The sequence below is a fragment of the Zingiber officinale genome, unplaced genomic scaffold, assembly GCF_018446385.1.
Source record: "Zingiber officinale cultivar Zhangliang unplaced genomic scaffold, Zo_v1.1 ctg45, whole genome shotgun sequence".
Taxonomy (NCBI): domain Eukaryota; kingdom Viridiplantae; phylum Streptophyta; class Magnoliopsida; order Zingiberales; family Zingiberaceae; genus Zingiber; species Zingiber officinale.
Genome location: NW_024589947.1, coordinates 125,627 through 145,268, shown reverse-complemented (window position 1 = coordinate 145,268; position 19,642 = coordinate 125,627). Strand labels below are relative to the sequence as shown.

Here is a 19,642-nt window from a genome sequence, read left to right as displayed (position 1 = left end):
CAATAAGTAGGGATATTTCTTCGTATTTGTAGTCCCCACTTCTACATCATTTTTCAAATATCTTATTATTCAAATATCTCAACTTTCACAATGAAAAATCCTCCACTTCCACACCATTTTGGTAGGCCACACTAGATTTAATTAAATTAACAAAAAAATAAAAAAAAAATCAAAAACAATGGCAACCCATCACTTTGGTGAGCCCCACAAGAAGAATTTATGCCCGGTGATTTTCAATCATCCCTTAAATATCCTCCATAATGAGAGATATTTGGAAAAATATTCTCTCTAAATATTTCCCATTGAAGATGCTATAAGACTAAGCTGAGTTCCAAAGTATAGTCATTAAAATTTTAAGCTAGACTCGCAATGCCGTCTTTCTCCAAGATTAGTGGGCAAAATCAGGATACATAGATTACTCAAAAAAACATACAATCAAGTGTAATCAAACAAATGGAAGCATCTAGGTCATTTTGAAGGGCATTATGGCTAAAAAAAACAGAGTTAAATATGAACCCATGGTCATGGGACTCAAATTTTGGCAAAAAAAAAAAAAAAAAAAACACAAATTTCTCAAGTAGCAAAGTGATAGCGAGGAGTCTCTCAAACAATATAGACACTTATTTAACACCAAACAGAGAAATTAATAAAACTAACACTTTCTAGTTATTTTCATTGCAAGAAGCAGTGCGTTCTACAAAATCATAATGGGGAGGGCTACTGATACACAAGGGTAGACCAGTCCCACATTCTTTCTCTAGACATTCATTTGAGCACATAAATAAGAAGAAAAAAAAACGGGAAATTAAACTTGATCGTAGATGCTCCTAGAAGATGAATTAGCGTGGCTATGATACAAACGCCCTTTGTCGGCGATGAACTACAGCATGACATACAAAAGAATGGACTCTGGCAAACTCTGGCTTGTCGATACCTTAGCTGGTCGGCACAACTGGTTGCACCACAATGGACTTCCTGAGCAGAGATGGAAGTGTGCTTTTCTGTTGTACCAGTGTGATCTTTTCTTGATGCCAACTGAAAGTGGATGTGGATACAAACCGCAAAATTTTGCAGAGTGGAGGTTGCACTATTGTCGAATCTGTGTAAGAAAAACACATTTATATACAGTTCGTTTTTCTTTGTCAAGTGCTCCCTGCAACCTCAGCTGCCCGTTGTCGCATCATCTCCATCACTGCTGCCCGCCTTCTGGAATCAGACTGCTGCTGCAATCTTCTCAAGTGCTCTTTCAAATCCCTGGAGAGATTTGAAATGGTGTGTGTCATGCTGTCATGTAACGGCATGTTGGAAGTCTGCAAGGGTAAGAAAGGTACCTGCACCGCGGTACACTGCATTCTGATTCTTTACAGGCGCGAGAATGTATTTGGAGGAGGTACCACATCTTCTTACACAGAACACAGCCTCCAGAAGCACGCGTCCTGCATTGAATTCCATGGCGGAAAAGACCTTTAACTTTGCGGCAATTTGGATATTGGCATTGAGGAGAGCGACACTGCGAAGCGTGCACCAAAAGATCCAACATTTTCCTAAGCTGCAGCACAGAATCAGATGAGTGAGCAAATGACATCGAAAAATGAAGCATCGAAAGTTTGGACCTGAGTTGGACTACAGAGAACTTCCAAGACAATTTAAGACGGTGTGACATGTTATTGTACTGGGTTAAAAAAAATACTGCAAATTGTAAACTATTTGAAGTTGGGCTTCAAACTTTCATCACGACAATTTGCATGTTTAGGTTATACAAAAATCAACAATTTTGTAGTGTGTCTGCTTCTTCTGGAGTGGCATTTGCACATGATACTACGAGTAGAAGTTTAGCTAATGAGTTTAGATAAACAAATCCAGAAACTAAGAGCTAATCTATAGGCTGCTTTACAAGTTTGGCTATTATACACTAAGAAGTTGCAATGCTTGTGACAAAGTTAGCTAAAGTCTAATGCATGTAAACCTTTAAGATAAATCACTTTTTAGTGATTTGTCACAAGTAAAATATTGAACTTACTAGTAATGAGTTAAGTACATATTTATTTTCTACAAGACAATTTAATAAAAATACTCTTAACAGCAGTATTGATACGAACCATACTTGATTCACAATAAATATCTATATGATGTGTGTGTTAAATTATATGACAAATTGCATGCTAAACTCTTTTATCTAAAGGAATTTTTGAATCAACTTTTCTTGGATTGCTTGTTCAGAATTCTTCAATTGATAATAAGAATAGCAGGTTTTTTTCCCCATTAGCAACGCTCTTGTTCAAAGTATCTATTAACCCAACCCAAAGAAGGATTTTAGTTTGTTTGCCATTCCAAACAAATTAAAAGACACTGATAGGATCCCCTTAGGCTACTGAAAATGGGTTGAGGAAACAAGATGTACAAAAAAATGTATGTGAGAATAGGTGGATGTGTAGAGTTACTAGACTAAGATTAACTCCATAGATGATAAAATAGGAGGAAATAGATTTAGATGGTATGGACATAACATTGGTACCAAGAGTTTCTACAGTTAGAAGAGTTAAACTCATTGGTGGAATTAGAGGCTAAAGAAAATATTAGTCAATCTAACCAAAAAAAAATCAAATATTTTGAGTATTACTGACAATATAGTCTTGCCTAGAGCTCAATTGAGGATTGAGTTAAACATGGCTAGACGATGATAACAATGATGATGAATATCATTCCAAATGCACAACTAAATTACCTGTAAAACACGTTTTGCTCGAGCTTCTTTATTTTGTGCATCACGATCCGCCATTGATGGATGATTAGTCAACTTATGTGGATGGTCAATACCACCTTTTTTATAACAATCATTGCATACATCAAAATCGGGACAACTTTCACAACGCCACCCCAAACCAGATTCAATATCACGGTGGCAAACATTGCATGTGGTAACAAATGCAGGGGCAGCAGGATTGTGGAGATGGTATAAGATCATCATAGATGAATGCTTAGCACGCCGTAGCGTATCATACTGATAGTGGTTCCCTTGACAAAGGCTCAGAAATGCCTGCCTAGTGTCGAAAAACTCACTTTCAAGAATCTCATCTTTGTCCTTTGTGTCATATGCAACATCATTAATTTCAACCTACAAGGCAATGAGGCATACAGTAAGCCACCGAAGTTTTGTAAAAAAGAAAAAAAGAAACATAAGATAGACAATCATGCCAAATCTTGCTTTCTATGATAAAAAATAGCAAATGCACAATTAAAACAGCAAGTAAAAACAGGAAACAAGCAATCTGTCAACTGAACTCACTGGATATAGCAGATGCTTTTCCCTACTATTAGGAGGATGTTTATCCCTTTCCTCAATTCTTAGTTCTGCTTCATGACACCTGCACACAAAACAGAAACCAATCATTTTCAGTTTTGAACATTTTTCAGCTACTTCTATAAAAGACGTGTGAATATTACTGAAAGAGTGTGTCAATGAAATTATTTCATGGATGAGCTGTAAAATCAATGTAGCACAACAGTTAAGTCAGGATATTTGACAATTGTTTTCTGGAATCAGTTTTTTATATATTTTTTTTTTGGAAAAAAAGAATTTAAATAGAAACAATTAATGCACATGTAAGCTTTGTCAAACAGCCAATTCAAGCACCTAGTTCCTTTAAGTCAAGACGATTAGTTCTTTCACTGTCTCTTCAATGTTAATGGTATGATTTATTCTAAAGGTTTAGACTTTACAATACTTACCTATCACAAAGTTGAAAGTTTTTGCATTGATTGCAAACCCATCGCGTCCCAGATACCATTAATATACAACAATGTGTACAGGAATATTGTAAATGGACCATTATAAAATCTTCCTTCATAGGGCATATAGTTTCGCCAAGCTGTGGAAGACAGAAAGATGATTGAGATAGCTGGAATATTTGACTTTTCATGCGCTTGCGCACAAAAAGGATATAGCTAAACATGAACATAATCAAAGATAACCCATAAAAGCCAATCCAGATTTTACAAGGCTATCATTATAATAGTCAGAACATAATAATAAATTACTTTTTGCATTAGCAGGGCATCCTTAGAGGCATTTCCAGAAAGATCAGTCTGGCCAGCAGCTTTTAAAGCCCTTTTCGTAATAGTCTTTTTGGTTTTTCCTTTCTTCAGTTGTTTTCTACCGTCTTCTTCTTGACGAAGTTGGTTTATCATATCCTCAGCTGCACCAGGCCAATAATCTCCATCGAAATATGGTAAACGAGCTGCAGTTACTCTGGCCTTGCACTCACCCATAGTTGTAAAGAAATGATCATATAAATTTATCAGCTCAACAACAATATTCTCCTTAGAAGCTTTTCGTAGCATTGTCAAGTACCTGTGGACGGTATAATCCAAATAATACGCAGCTAGCAAATAATGATAGTGAAAGGAAAAAAGAAATAAATGCCTTAAGCTTACCACTCCCTAAGTTTGTCAGATTTTGGAGTCTTCTGAATCTCAGGATGGCAGTATAATATGTAGTCTTCACCCTTCAAAGGAGGACAAGCCCATATATAACAGCTAGTAAAGCCCCGTTTCTTGCAATACTCAAGGTATCCAATCTAGAGCAAAAATAATATATATTACAGACAAATAAATTGAAACAGAGTTCAATCAAAGTATATCATTATTGCTTTTATGCCGGAAAAAAGACGTTTCCACAGAGAAGAAACAGGTTTTTCTAAAACCTATCTAATACATGAAAGACATGAACACTGTCTATTAAATACCAGAATTTCATGATAGACAAAAGTTCGCAAAGCTTCCCCGCTCACTGCCTTGATCTCAGGCCTGAAGTACTTAACAGAGTCTAGATATGATAGATAGACACGCCTCTGATTAGGAAATGAACATTCTGAACTAAATTCTTGAACATACATCCCAAAAAGGCATACTTCTACACCTTCTATTTTCTGAAACAGCAATATAGCCTGAAAATGCAAAAATGAGCTCAGATATTTGGAGAATTAGTCACGAGTTCAAGCCACTTTTAGCTATATTCAGGGGTTTGGTTAAACTTTTTCTCTGGAATAAAATAATGATAAATATAATTGTCATTGACTACTCAGAACATGTCTATTCTACCTTGGATTTATAGGGGAACTCTTTTGGGTAATTTTCTTCCTGAAATATCTCAAGAAAACGCTGCTTTACTTCCAATTTTTTATCAACAGATGATACAACTCTAACCACAAGTCCTTCAGCACCAGGCACCTAATATAAGAGAAAAAATCTCAAATTAGAAGTTAGAACAAAGACAAATGTTAGAAACAAAAAGATTTTTTTTTCAGAAAAAAAAAGTCTAAATAATTAAGTAAAAATTTAGAAATGCAAGTTAACAAAGGGGTTAAATGATGGAGATTTCAAGTATTGAGTATTCTGAAATTCTACCACAGGAACTAATCATCAAGAGAACTCCAAAATGGCATTGATCAACAACAACAACAACAACAACCACCAAGCTTTAGCCCACTAGGTGTGGTTGGCTATACCAAAATGGCATTGATCAATGACAAAAAAAAAATCATATTAGTTAAGTTTTGACAAAACGAATCTACAGAGCCAAACCATCTATTTTTAAATGTAGCTAATGAATCAGTCAAATGAAGGAACTCCATTGTTAGCTCCCATTCCAATATATGTGGAAATTTCCAGCTGATTCCAATCATGAAGGAAAGAAAAGATCAAAGGAACAGTTTTAACATGTGCAGAATAACCTGGAAATTTCCATTGATATATTCTTTCCTTCATGATTAAAGTTACTAAACAAGTCAACAAGCTTAATTAGAAACTTGGAAATTGGGGTATCAGTTCAATCTACTAATTAAAAATGGATTGAGTAGTGACATACCATCAGAGAAATCAACAATAGCACAAGAAGAGATGAGAAAAATAACAGGATTGGAATAATATTAATAATAAGCAAGATACAACTATGTTTTTTATGCAACACATATAGAAGATAGGTAGGATCACTTATAGATAACCAATTAACTGTCTATAAATAATTCAATCTATAGTCTCCCAAATCTCTTTTAAGACCTCAATTTGTATAAAGAAAAGGTGCAATAAGTCAACAATGTCTGGCTTACCTCGTCATAACTTTTCCCAAGCTGCCTAGCTCTCTCTTGCCTCTCCTGCTTAAGCTGTCTAAAAAGCCGCTGCTCTATGTGATCACTCAGTATAGTTCTAGGCAAATCTTTTGCACCAAGAACAGCAGTTTCAGGCAAGGGCTTTCGTTCCCCTTTCTCTATCTCCTCCACACAGCAATTAGGGCAAGTATATTCTGCTTCACCATCATTTCTTCGACCATTAAAAAGAGCACATACTTGGTGTTGCCAAGATTCACATTTATCACACTGCACCCACTGTAGTGGAAATATAGATGGGATAAGTTTGATCTGATCATACAAAGCCAGGCTGCATCTCCAATTCAAAGAAAATACAATAAAATATTTACCCATTCTTCAGTTTCCTCATCGTTTCTCCTCTTCTCTAGCCTTGCTTTTAAGAAAGTAGATCCTTCAGCCTCTATAGTGTCACCACGGGCTTCATTATAACAAGGAATACAGAAGTAAAGACGGGTTTCACCAGTCCCAACTGTATAATAAAAAGCATTTCGTTTTATTCGAGCGCCACATGGGGAACAATATATTGGAGGGGGGTCAAAAGTGAGTTTTTCTACTGCACAAAGCTGGCATGAGTTCTCTGTCATTGAGCGCTCCAATGCTTGATTCTTCTCAGCTTTTGCTTTACTCTGAAATCAAAACTATAACTTGCTATCAACAAGCATTAGGAATTTCCATAACCTTTTGCAGGAAATGATGAGTGCAGAACATAGAGGAAGACAGTCTGAGACGGACAGATAGAGCTTTATAAGTTTTTCCATCAAATCCATTCATTCAATAGGAAAAAACTAGAACAAGCATCCCAACTATTTGGCATTCTCTGCATGGATCCTAGTCCAGTAGTAGTCGCAATTTTTTTAATACATGAACCTTATGGTGCATGTTGCCCCAAAGAAATAAAATTTCCACCATCCATGCATCGTGGCATAGGAACAGTCTGGAAATATGAAAATTTAACATACACCGGCGCACACACTCACACGCACGATACTCATTGACACAGGCTGGAATTTCAATAAGCTTTTGCAGGAAATGGCAAATGCAGAAAGGGAGAGGAAGAAAATTTGACAAGGACAGAGAGATTTTATAAATTTCTTCCATCTAAACCATTAGTACAGTACAATGGAAAAAAAACAAAGAACATGCATCCCAACTATTATTTGCCATCCTCTGCATAGGATCTAGTCCAATAGCAGTTACAGTTTTTTTTATACACGTGGCAAAAGGCGATTCGCTCATCCCTAGCGCCCCCGTCAACCTATCCCTATGCCAATACAGAGGAGGTAAATCACGGACGGCTACTAGGTATTAGTGACAGTTTTTTTATACACAAATCTTATGGTGAATGCTGTCCCCGAGAAATAAAGTTTCCATCATAGATAGGGCTCTAAATGAATAGGACATTCATGAACAAACTTGGTATTAGGCTTGATAAAGTTCGTTTATGTTCATTCAATCGTAAACATATATATATAAAACAAACGATTAAGTAGTAAACTTGGTTCGTTAACATTTATGAACAAAGTTCATGAATAAAGTTCATGAACAAAATTATTTATTAATATAAGTAAAATTTAATTATAAATTTATTTCTTAATTTTTTATTCAAATATACACAAATAATAATTTTTTATAATCTAAAATTATTCATAATATGTTATAAATAATAAAAGTTGACTAGATAAAAAGCTCGAGCTCAATAAGATTTTTAATAAACAAGCTTGAACAATCTCGATAAGTGAATAAACAAGCTTGAACACAGTTCAGTACGGCTCGTTTACACTCCTAATCATACATGCCACATGGCATGGCTACAGTGTTGGAAATATGAAGATTAGCACACACCTACTTGCATACATGCACCACAACCCGCACGTGCACACACACACCCAAGTGAAAAAGTGCATACAAGTAAAAAAGCCAGCAACCAGGAAAAAAAAAGTCCAGCCATAATGAACATACTGATTATTTTTAAAATTATTGCAAGAGATCTGCTGCTCTACATCATTCATGTGGACTTCTAAAATCTAAGAATTGAATACATAAATAGATGTACCCTTTTTGGCAGTGAATTAGAGCTTATGATATACAAATAGTACATCAGCTTAGATGAACATAAAAAATGTACGATATGTAGGAAACAACTTCAGAAGCATCCTCCAGAATTGTATGCTTAGAAATACACAACAATAGACTTGTTTTCTCAGTTAAAGTTGTCTATGGATGAATTTGATATAGATTGTCCATTTGGAATCCAAGCAATTAAAATTATATTGATACCAAGAATATCCTACATAATAGGCATTATGTCAGTGGATGTAGGTGCAGCGAGGGAAAGGATTTTTGATAGACAAATAAATCTAGTGACTAGTAAAACTGGCTACAAAATAAGGACATGCCAAATATACAAATGATTATTTGCATTTTCACCATTATGGTAAAGTTACATCTTCTGCATTGCCTTGTCGACAGAATCATCACATGTTCTTTGCCTCTAACAGAATAATTGAAGAACATGTTTAACATGTAACAATCACTATCAACTATTAAGTTGTTTCAATGTGCCTTCTACAAATTGATTAGTGAAGAAAAATAGGTTCCATTTAATCTAGGCTGGTCCAAATATCTTGTCTCTATAAATTGTGTTCCAGTTCTTTGGCCAAAAAAAAAAGACGTAGTGTAATCTCTGGTTCAAGAGAAAACTAATGCGAACTTTACCTAAAAGATAAGAAGGTAGAAAGGACTCAAGTACCACAGTTGTGTAACTCCTAAGTTCAAAAGAAAAAGAATTTAAGATCTGAGTGCTCACCTTTCAACATAAGCTTCAACCCCTAAGAAAAGCCTAAATGCTAGCATATTTCTGGAACCTGAACCTCATACGACTCAAAATCAGATCTACACAAAGAATTTACCAGAAAAGATTGAGACATTTCTTCTCAGATACAGAAATGCCTAAATCAAATACACACTCAGGTGCAAGTTCAACGCAACTTTTGAACTGACAATTAAAGTTTATTTAAAGTAGTATAAATCAACTTTTGAAGGATTGCCTAAGGTGCTAGAAGTTTTGTTACCTAGGAATCACAACAGAAACTAAAAGGTAGAAGGATGTAATATATAAATAATATAAGGCTAAACATCAAAAAATCTAACCCAGTTAACTTGAAGGAAGCAAGAAATAGTAGAGACAGAGGAAAATTAGTTATTTAAGAAAAACTACTCAGAAAGATAACTTAATATTGCTGCCATCAAACAAAATTAATGAGTGCCAAAAACCTAACCTGACCAACCCATTGCCTCAGACCAACTATGTGCTCCTTAATTTGTTCGGGAGTGAACAGTTCGATCAATGAAACACCTTTTATTTTTGGCTTTCCTGATTTATTTCCACTAACTAAATCTGTTTGTAGGTTTTCATGATCCTGCTGGATATTACTGACTGACTGGTCTGGCATGTTATCAACCAACATGCTCTCTTGTTTCACATGAACATCAACAGACTTAGTAACAATAGGATCTTTTTTCCAGTTTGGTGAACTTACAAACCCATTGCTTGTACTGCTAAGAGTTGGTTTTTTGTCTTGCCTGGATCCAGAAGATTCATCCATCTTCACAATCACCTCAGAAATAGCAGGAAGAGTTTGTTTGAATTCCAAAGACTGTGCCTCCTGGGGATCAGATGCTTGATTCCCAGATGAAAACTGAACTCGTGAAAAATCATTGTTAGGAGAAAAGGTTGTATTTTGAACCTTCAGGCGCTTAGCCAAATACTCTTTGTCCTCAAAATTTTCAGTTGGCATGGTATCTTTTTTTATTGTTTCAGTAACCTTTTTTGTTTCAGTTTCCCCAGCGGTACCAGATAAAGCATGAGCATGTGCTTTATAATTTGCAGCTAAATGGTTGCGCACTGGGATGCAGACAGGACAATCAGGCACTTTGCAATTGCGAATATGCCCAACAAGTTTCCTAGATTGGAAACAGCGTGGAAAATTACAGTGGTCATTCTTACAGGTGTCCATATGCAAAACCAACTCTTGAACTTTGGTGCAGTTAGCTTCTTTGCATAATCCCTTCGGTGCTGGACACCGGCGAGCATGGTGTATAAATAGCAGCCACCTTACTTGTTTAATATAATTTTGCTTGTTTATATAGTCTTCATGTTCAGAGTTCACATCTCTGGTAGATAGATCACATCGCTGAGGGTCATCTTGCCTTATTGTTCTTTCCAGCTCCTCCTCAAGTTGTTGACAAGATAATTTATCTGGCATCTGTGCATGTAATGGTTGAGAATTCCACTGAAACTGGAGATCCTCTGCTTGCAGTTCAGTTGACAAATGATCAAACTTGTCTGAAAATCCATCAGACTGCACATTTGGATGCAGCAGAGGTTGTGAATCCTCTGAAACTGAGACATGAAAACCTTGAGATCCCAGATGACCAAGGAATTGAACACTTTTAGCATGGTCCTCAGAAGAACCAATCTGGTGGTATTGTGTCTGAGACTGGTCCTGTGCAGATGATGACTGAATCAAAGGATCGGAATAGACTATTTTTGCATTACCAGGTATTAGCTGCTCGGCAAAATGTGAAGCCACTGAGGAATCTCTCGATGAATCAGTCTTTGGCATCAATTGTTGGTTCTGTATGCTACCTTGATGTCTCCGTAATAGTTGATACTGGTTCGGAACATACTGCGGGTAAGCTTGACTAGGCTGCTGTGAAGACTGTTCTGCATGTTGTGGTGATTGTAGTAAATTTTCACTGGTTGACTGGGATGACTGGTAATTCAATTTCTCTGATTGATCGAGAAATTGGGCTCTTACATTCAAAGGAAGCCTCATTGATTGTAAACTAGCATGATGATTTAGCAAACCTGAGTTGGTTCTTAACTTAGGATGCAAATTTACAGCATTCATGTTGTTCATTGCAGATAAAACAGATGAATCAGGTCCAGGAAATGTCTCAGAGGATGTAGCATTAGTTGCATTTGAGTTGTAGACATCATCAACGATAGATGATAGTTGATGTGACAATGATGCTGCAGATAGGGAAAAGGCTAACATCTACTTAGTTTGTTATGAAGAACAAAATCATACATTAACAATAGTAAATAAGTAAACTGGCAGAAGCTACAACATAGATAGTGACATTATATTTGATAACATCAATAGTCCAATGAAAACAAACATAGAGAAGAGAACCAGAGAAGTAAACGTGCAAGTAAAGAACACAGATAGTATGCTTGTGATAGGAGAAGATTACTTGGCTCTCTTAGTTGGTGTTGTTGCTGATCAAAGTTCTTCTGCAGGGGCTTTAAAGAACTAACATAAGGAGGTGGGCCTACAAAACCCTCTGATGTTGCAGAGCCATTGTTCCCAACTAAACCAAATGTACCATTTGCAAGTCCATTTGAGAGCCCATAGGGGGAACTCTGGTGAATAACATTGGACCTTATTCCAGCACCAATTTGATGCAGCATATGGCTGTTCTGATTTACTATGTATTTTTTTTGCTGGAGTGGATGTTGAGCCACAGCAGTGTCAGTGTTAGAAATTCCGACTACATTAGAAGACTCAGAACTGGCAGCTACATGTTGATTATTAAATCCAGGAGTTGGTATCATCTGAGGAAATTGTCTTGACATGTTACTTGGTGTTACTGAGGGCATCATACTTCTTCCACCTGCACCAAGAGCATAATTGGCAGATTGTTGATGGTAACTACTTGAAACTGTTCCTATATGAATGTCAAAAAAACAGTCAGCAAAGGATACCAAAAATATTATTAAAAAAAAATCTTATAAAGGCTTGCCATCTGAGAGGATGGAAGAGGAAAAGTTACCAGCATCATTAAGACCATATGAGGTAAAATTTCCCATGTTTGTTGTATTTTGAGGAGCAATAGCATTATTGATGCCAGTAAGTGTAGGGTTCTCTGGTTGAACTGAAACAGAAGCATTAATACCAATATTGTTGGATATGCCCGGAGTTGGAATCATTGTGCTAGCAGTTGAGGAAGGTAAATTCTGATGCGGCAAAGATCGACTGTGACTGACAACATTCTTGATTATTGATGATAAACGGTTTTCGATTGGTTCTAAAGCTAAATTCAAATAATCTTCCTGGTTGGAAATAATATCATATGTTAGATCAAAGCAAAAAAATACAACCTTAAAAAGCATCACATTTTATGAAGCTTCCTTAGAGAAAACATTGTTTCATCCTAAGAAAATTCTAGAATTGAAGCCAATTAAGTAGTGCTTACGAAAATTATAAATATCTGACTCAAAAAGATAAATGAGGCACAATATTTTAGAAAAGAGATCTTACAAAAATGCAAAGGACCATAATATAACAAAGAAAGTTACCCTAGTGGGAGTATCCTTGTATATACGCTCCTCCAAACGCCTAACAATTTCTGGTAACTTCCGTACCCACTCTTCAGAAGACGTTTGGTTTCTTTTTAGAAGTGCATTATAGCTGGAAAATGTAAAGAAATAAATCAATACTGGTATACAAATTTAACAATTCATTTGATACTTTGATAAGATTACAAAAGTCCAAAATAAGTAGAAGAGTTACTTATGATGTATATTCTCAGCTCTACTGATGAGAAAAGCCTAACCCACAATTCCACAAGTATTGTTTTCTATTGCCATAATGAAGGCTCTTTCCAATTCTAGAATTTTATAAAGTTCTCAAAGCCCTGTATGAACTTGAAATTTCTAGTTGATACCATCTCTAGTCACTTTGTTGTAGTAACTACAAACAAATATGAATACTAGGGGAACATATTGATCAAGATTCATAAGCTTGAGTTAATAATCACCACGGATCAATAAATTTATCCCAGACTAATGATGCAAGTTGCAGATAGAATAAAAATAAAAAATAAAAAGCTGGGACAGATATCATATTGATATTCGAAATAAAGAACTCAATTGTGATTCTTACATAGATCACACTAATTCTTTTCGAAGAATGATGGGCTTAACTGAAGTTATCCCAAAATTAATAGATCAACTAGATGAACTTCGTGTAGCAATTGTGATTAAGATTTCAGTTTAAGCAGGACAGTATGGAGAATTAAACAATTGTGAATAGTTATGTATACAAGTGCACAGTGCACTTGATGTTTCTAAATTTTCATATTGAGAAATTCACTGTATAGTATTTATTTCAAACTAGAAGATAAATGATAAATCCTTCATGAGCAACCGAACCCCATAAAGATAGATGATAAGGCTAGTCAAATAATTACTTTCCATGAACAGTTTCAAATCTAATAAAACTTTCTTATAATATACTTTGTTGTGTCAGGTTTTATCAACCAGGCCTCCACAAGAAGTGCTAGACTGAGTTGGAGAGCACTTAAGAAAGAAGCTGGCAGACACCGAGTAATGTCATGCTTAGGGGAAAGTAAAGATGCATGCTCATAATCACCATTTAAAATCCCAAGTCATGCTGAAGGCGAAATTTTCCATTCCAACTGTTGACCAGCATGCAAGGTTTTGGATACAATTTCTCTGAATAAATAATTGTGTCAAGCTCCTCCTCCTCTGCATCACGAACCCACTTTGCATCTTCTTCCAAGACCGGCATCAAACCACACATGCAACATAATGTATATTCCAAAGGCTGCTTCTCCAAATAATTGCAATGAGCTCCTCCTCCACATCTTCTCCTAAGGTCGCACCTTCATTTCTAAAACCCTAGCTTCCTCCTCCAACACCGATTCACTCTGCTTCTTCTTTCTCCTCTATTGTCAACTCACGTAATGTCTCTCCACATTCAAGTAAACTTCCTCGTCTTCTACTCCTGACAATGGCGCCCTCCTCTCCTCTGTTGGCACACCTCCAGCGTCAACAATGGCACCGATAGCACATCTCAAGCCGGCCAAGGACTAAAACTGTAGGTCGGAACAAGATTTCAATCCTTGCCCGTTATAACACCACATCCGATTCTAGAGTTTACAATTTAGTGGGTTTTCTAGACTTAATTTAGCGAGCATCAGCAAACCTAATCATGCATTGAACAAAACTGTGGTTGAAAACAATTTCCACTCAAGTGTATGGTAAAATTATGATAGAAACAATGTAGGAATGTGAATGACCAAAAAGGACATACATTAACCTGACCAATATATAGCAAAAAACAGTCGTTCTCAAAAAAACATATGTTACTTTTTGGTTCACATTATCTACTAAATAAAAATGAATTTACTTGTAATGTTAACAAAACAGTGTAATAATCAATTATAAATAAATAAAAGTGTGAAATAAAATATAATAAGAAAAAAATCAATATCAGCCCCTAGTTATTTTTTATTAAAAAAAGAATTGAACTGCAATGTATGCCAGCTTACCAAAAATTAGATTTCAGTATTCTTAAGAAATATAGAGTGAAGTTCCTGTGGCAGATTTAGGAAAAATCTTTTGCAATTAATTCAAAAAATTTAAGCAAAACAAGCAACATGTATGGAAGAGGCAACTTTTGTTGGAAAAAAAAAATTGTTGAAACAAAATCTAGCTCACATAAGACAAACTAAAATTGAACATAACGTACAAGTATGCATGCAAATAAAACATCACTAATGGCGTAGTTAGGTAAAGATAGGAGGGGAAAGAAAGAAAAAGAAATGATTTTCCCAAGACAAAAGGAGGAAGGAATTGAATTCCATCAAATCATTTCATTTTATTTCACTCAAATCAAGAGGACGTGTCAAGAAAAAGTCTCTTTATTAAAGAGTCTTTAATAAACACAATATTTGCTTTTTTCCTTTCTATTCCATCGAAATAAACAAGATGGATTGAAGTGAATGGAAGAAATACAATATACTGCCTTTATTTATTTTCTTTTTCACTTGTCCAACTTCATTCCTCCTTCCTCCTTCCTACCTTATAGGTGAAAACAAACATGGAAATGTCATATGTATAAATTATGCAATCGAACATGGTTCTAAAAAAGCATCCCAGACAACCAGCTAAGCAGTTATGATAGGGCAATGCATAGCAAACCTAATACACTGTCACATTTAAGAAGTAGTTTCAAGATGCGGTCCAGGCAGGCTGCTTAATAGGATGCTCAATAGGATCAAGGGGGCATTGGGGAGAAAATATTCGGTAAGATAAAAAAAAATATGGTTCTTTTGTGAATACCAATTCACTCCTTTAACAACAAAACCCTGACCTCAATCACTCTCCCATTCTCAAACTCCCTCTTCACCTGACTCCCTTTATGCTATTCATAATCTCATGAAATAGCTCACTCCAAACTTGTAGAACACCACCAACCACCAGAACCCCAAACCCAAATCACTGATCCAGTTATCCTCTCCCTTTTCTTCTCTTTTGAGAGGTATAGTCTCCACATTTTCTTTATTTACTTCTCTTTTAATATCAGATTATTCATCTTTAATCTTAGTTTTCTCTTGCAACTCCTTCGAAGATTTCTACTCTTTCAGTGTTGCAGAGTGCAAATTTCTTTCTCCTCAAAACAAGGTATCTTCTATCTTCTTCTCCACATCTCCTTTCCCCCAACCCTCCACTTTTAATTGCAATGTTATGCTCTTCTAATATTGCTAGAATTCTTTTCGAATTTCTCCTCTTCTATCACTGTAATGAGAAGAAAAATCCTCATCTAAATGAGATATTGTCTATCTTCTTTTCATCATCTTTTTGGTTATGCTTATTTTGAATTGGATCCTACAAAAGTCTTTGATTCTGTTTACTTGTTTGGTAATTTACTGTTTAGTCAATTATAGTATTTCTTGTTTACTTGTGATTGTGAACTGATTAGTTTACTTTATTGGATGGATAAGTTACTCATTTTAGTTTTTAAACAAATTTAACTATTATTTTTACATTTCTAAGTGTCGACCATGAATGCCCAATACCACATATACACTATCATACTGAGAAATTGGACACTAATGATTATAAACAAGTGCTACCAAAAAAAGGGAATTACAAAACTGTGAGACAAAAACTTGCTTACATCTTCTGTTGCATGGTTTTTCGAGCCTCTTGAAGTTCAGGATCCAATGGTCTAGGTCCGAGATTCTGCATCTGGGATGACATATAGTTTCCAATCTGCTGGGGCGGAACAGGCATTTGGCTAGACATCTGGTTAGCCATCTGCCCAGAGAAGGCATGTGCATTCATATTTCTCTCTTCGCAGACAATTACACAGATTGTCTGAAAAGTTTACCAGTTAGGAGCCAAACCATCAACCCCCTACTGTCAACTGTAACCTGGCCACCATATGTGATGAAAGCACAGGATTTCTGCAGAAAGTGTAAATTTTCTGTAACTGAGAATGATAGAGGCCACTTTCTACATTTGGGCAGGCCACCAGCTCGTGGGATATGACCTAGAAAATCATCAATTTCTGTATAGAACACGCGTTTACCAGAAGATTCAAAGGATATTGGCAAGCGTTAGCAACATAAATAGAAAAAGAAAGAAAACACAAATTGATGTATTATGTACCCAACTCTCAAGGTTCAGTGTCTTTAATCCACTCAAGCAACCATAATCAAAGTTATCAAACATGTGGTTTAGACAAGGATCGTATTCATTCTAGTGGATGCTATAACAATATTCAAGAACACTATATTGGGAATGGTTTAACTCGATAAGTTCGCGCACGTTCAACGACGTCGCTGAAAGCCCAGAAAAAAATATTTCAGGCAAGAGCTAAACTACGAAAATAGTTCCAGGCCTACCAAAATTCCCTCTTTTCTGCACAAGAATGTGTTGCGCAAGATAGGCAGCTCAAAACATAATACTCTACAAGCCCCAAACCCTAGCTAGCTCGGCATCGATCGAAAGCGCACTCACTTGAAACCCTAGAACCCGCAATCGAGCTTAACTAACCTCAAGATGGCAACTTTTTTGCAGTTGACGCCGCTGCTGGACGAGCGCCGGCGGCGATCTCCGGAGGTCGCCGGATCAAGAAACACCGAATCAGCAACCGAGATCCCGTGCAGGAACAGGGACGAATCCAACCGACAAGGAAACGAACCAAAGCCCCTTGATTCGGATACCCAATTCCTTGCTTGGCTTCGACTAAATTAATGCGGCCGGGCTCGTCAAATCGCGCTCTCGATCTCCGCGCTCGCGATCGATGAGTCCTTGTCCGAACGAGGCCTCGATCAAACCTGTGCAGTTAATCGAATTCGACCGCGATTCGGATTCAATTCTCTGCCTTCCTTTCGATTGGTTGGTGGCGCTGTTGCCCACCGCCGATTAAAAAGCGCGTCCGGAGGATGAAGGCCAAAGCTCCAGCCGTCGAACTCCCGGTGGAGCACGCGAGGACAGGTAGGGCAAGCGGATCCGCCCAATACTTCACCTGCCTTCTTATTCAGTTTATCCGCGGACCCTAATGGGCCCCGTACTGCCAAGCTACTAAAGAGCCAGGTGCCCGATGGAGGAAGTTCGGGAGCAGTAAATGTAACGAAGACGATAAACTGGAGTGGGCCAGAGTTGACAAATAGTCAGAGAGGTAAGTGCGCGGGTACGACTCAGACTCGAGCTCCCAGCCAAAATTTATAGGTGATATTTGGATAACAGTCGTTAATGTTAACGGCAAATTGCGTCCTCTTTATTTCCGTTTATGGTTAAAAAGATATTTCTATTTTAAAATATACTAAATGAGTATTTCCCCTTACTTGTTGATTTTATACTAAAATCAAATTATTTTAATTTAATTAACATTATTACATATAAAATATTACTATATTAAAAAATCTTTCTCTTATCTTATTTATTAGGTAAATCTATAATACAGTTTAAATATTCTTCTTAGTTTTAAATTTTAATTCTGTTATTATTTCTAATAATTTAACAATTTAATCAAATTATTTAAAATTAATTTAAATTCATTTATCTTTAAAATTATTTTAATATAACTTGATAAAATTCAACGAAGTATTTTATTTTTCATATTTTAGTTTTTAAAATGGAATTTTTTTAATAATAAATAAAGAACGCTTTTAATTTTTTATCCTAAATTTAAATGATATAAAAAAATGTCTTTTATTAAATAGTGCCTTTGTCTGTTATTTAATTTCTAAAATTTTAAAAAATGTCATTATAACGTGGTAAAAAAATAATTAGCTCACCTCATTAGTACAGTGGAAAAGATATTATAATGAACTTTAAAAAATTATCCTTTAATTTTTTGATAAATTTAATTACGGATTTCATTTATTAAGTATATTATTTTTTTGTCTTAGGTTATAATATCTATTAATATTGAGTTAATTTTATATTTTAATAAATTCCTAAAAGATGCATCAATTTTTCTGATTTTTCAAAATGCGCACTTATTTTTCATTTTATCCATTTTGTCAATTATTGTGCTACTGCTTTCAATGAATGACACAATTGTAATATTCTATTTCAAAAATCAATATTATTATAGTGTTAATTTTCAAAAATTAATATTACTTTGGTACTATTTTGATGTTGTATAATTTTTAAAATAAGCATCTTTATAGTATTTTTAAAATTCTATCATTTAAATGTACTTTTTGATCGATTCTCAAAAACTATTATAAAATTTAAATTTTGGTAGGGATGAATATTTTGTTGGTAATTTTATTGAAATTAGATTATAAAAGTTAATATGATTATGAGAAAATTAATTAAAAGGAAGTATCTTATTTGTCAAATACATTGCCTATTGTGGTTGAGTAACGGAGAGAGCCGCGCCGCCTGTTGCTGGGAAACGACGCAAAGCCCTCGATTTCCGCGGCCGCCTGTCGCCGTGGCGCCAAACAATGATCCCAAGGGCTAATTTGCAAAATGTCACGCCCTTTAATTTTATTTTTTACTACTTTTTTATATTTTATTAAATGGTAAAACATTAACATTTGCTTCGATAGTTTTTAAAAATATCCTTGGTCCAATTTTGTTTAATGACGATCAAACACTCAAAATTTAAAAATAAATAAATAAATAAATATATATATATATAATAAAATTGTCCAATAACTTTACTCGATTGTGCAAAAAGGCGGGTCCCGCCGCCCAGCGGGCCCCTAGGCCTGGCCCCACAGGGATCCTAGGAGGAGGTAAATCAGCGGTGAATATTGGCCCGAGTAAAGCGTGGTGTCTCCGGAATTTAACACAGTCGGCCCAGATTATTCATCCGGTGCACGTCCGTGGACCTTCGACCCTACGACTCATTGTGCAAGGATGTCACGCCTTAACCGGTTGATCCAGCCCGCGGGGGCAAAACGAGTAACCCAATAACTTTACTCGAGGTTATAGAAGAAGAGGAGCCGGTACATAAAATTTTCATCAATATGAAATCTCTAGAAAAGATTTATGGTACGTAATTTTATCATATTTTATAAGAAACAATTTCTGTTGATGCACTTCTAGGATTTGATATTTATTTATCAATATATTTAATAAAGTTTGATCAAGGTTGACTTAGTCAAGTGGGAAGTCCTAATTAAAAGTTAGGTAAGGATGAAAATATACAGAGTGA

The 19,642-nt window shown here is 35.7% G+C and overlaps 1 protein-coding gene across 6 annotated transcripts; it reads right to left on the bottom strand.

Annotated features, from left to right (window-relative positions):
- Positions 1–643: 643 nt before the first annotated feature.
- On the bottom strand, positions 644–17,488 carry LOC122037456 (probable histone acetyltransferase HAC-like 1). 6 transcript variants are annotated; one of them, XM_042596943.1, is made up of 18 exons: positions 17,020–17,488; positions 16,352–16,427; positions 16,139–16,278; positions 12,511–12,622; positions 11,985–12,264; positions 11,406–11,879; positions 9,425–11,181; positions 6,476–6,772; positions 6,108–6,383; positions 5,101–5,229; positions 4,746–4,946; positions 4,435–4,577; positions 4,039–4,351; positions 3,730–3,869; positions 3,287–3,365; positions 2,726–3,115; positions 1,332–1,549; positions 644–1,254 (listed from the first exon to the last, which is right to left on the bottom strand). In XM_042596943.1, exons 3-18 carry the CDS (start codon positions 16,276–16,278, stop codon positions 1,143–1,145), a joined length of 5,061 nt encoding a protein of 1,686 aa, XP_042452877.1. In that variant the 5' UTR covers positions 16,352–16,427; positions 17,020–17,488; the 3' UTR covers positions 644–1,142. The 6 variants fall into 6 exon arrangements, with proteins under 6 accessions (XP_042452877.1, XP_042452876.1, XP_042452874.1 ...); XM_042596942.1 differs by having other exon boundaries at positions 16,352–17,488; XM_042596940.1 differs by having other exon boundaries at positions 16,139–16,531.
- Positions 17,489–19,642: the final 2,154 nt, after the last annotated feature.

Coding starts and splice junctions, on each gene's coding strand:
- LOC122037456 (XM_042596938.1), bottom strand. CDS start 16,305: ATGAATGCACATGCCTTCTCTGGGCAGATGGCTAACCAGATGTCTAGC. Junction 5,230..6,107: donor TTGGGAAAAGTTATGACGAG/GTAAGCCAGACA, acceptor CTCTTATATTAG/GTGCCTGGTGCTGAAGGACT. Junction 1,550..2,725: donor GAGCAAAACGTGTTTTACAG/GTAATTTAGTTG, acceptor TCTGTGCTGCAG/CTTAGGAAAATGTTGGATCT.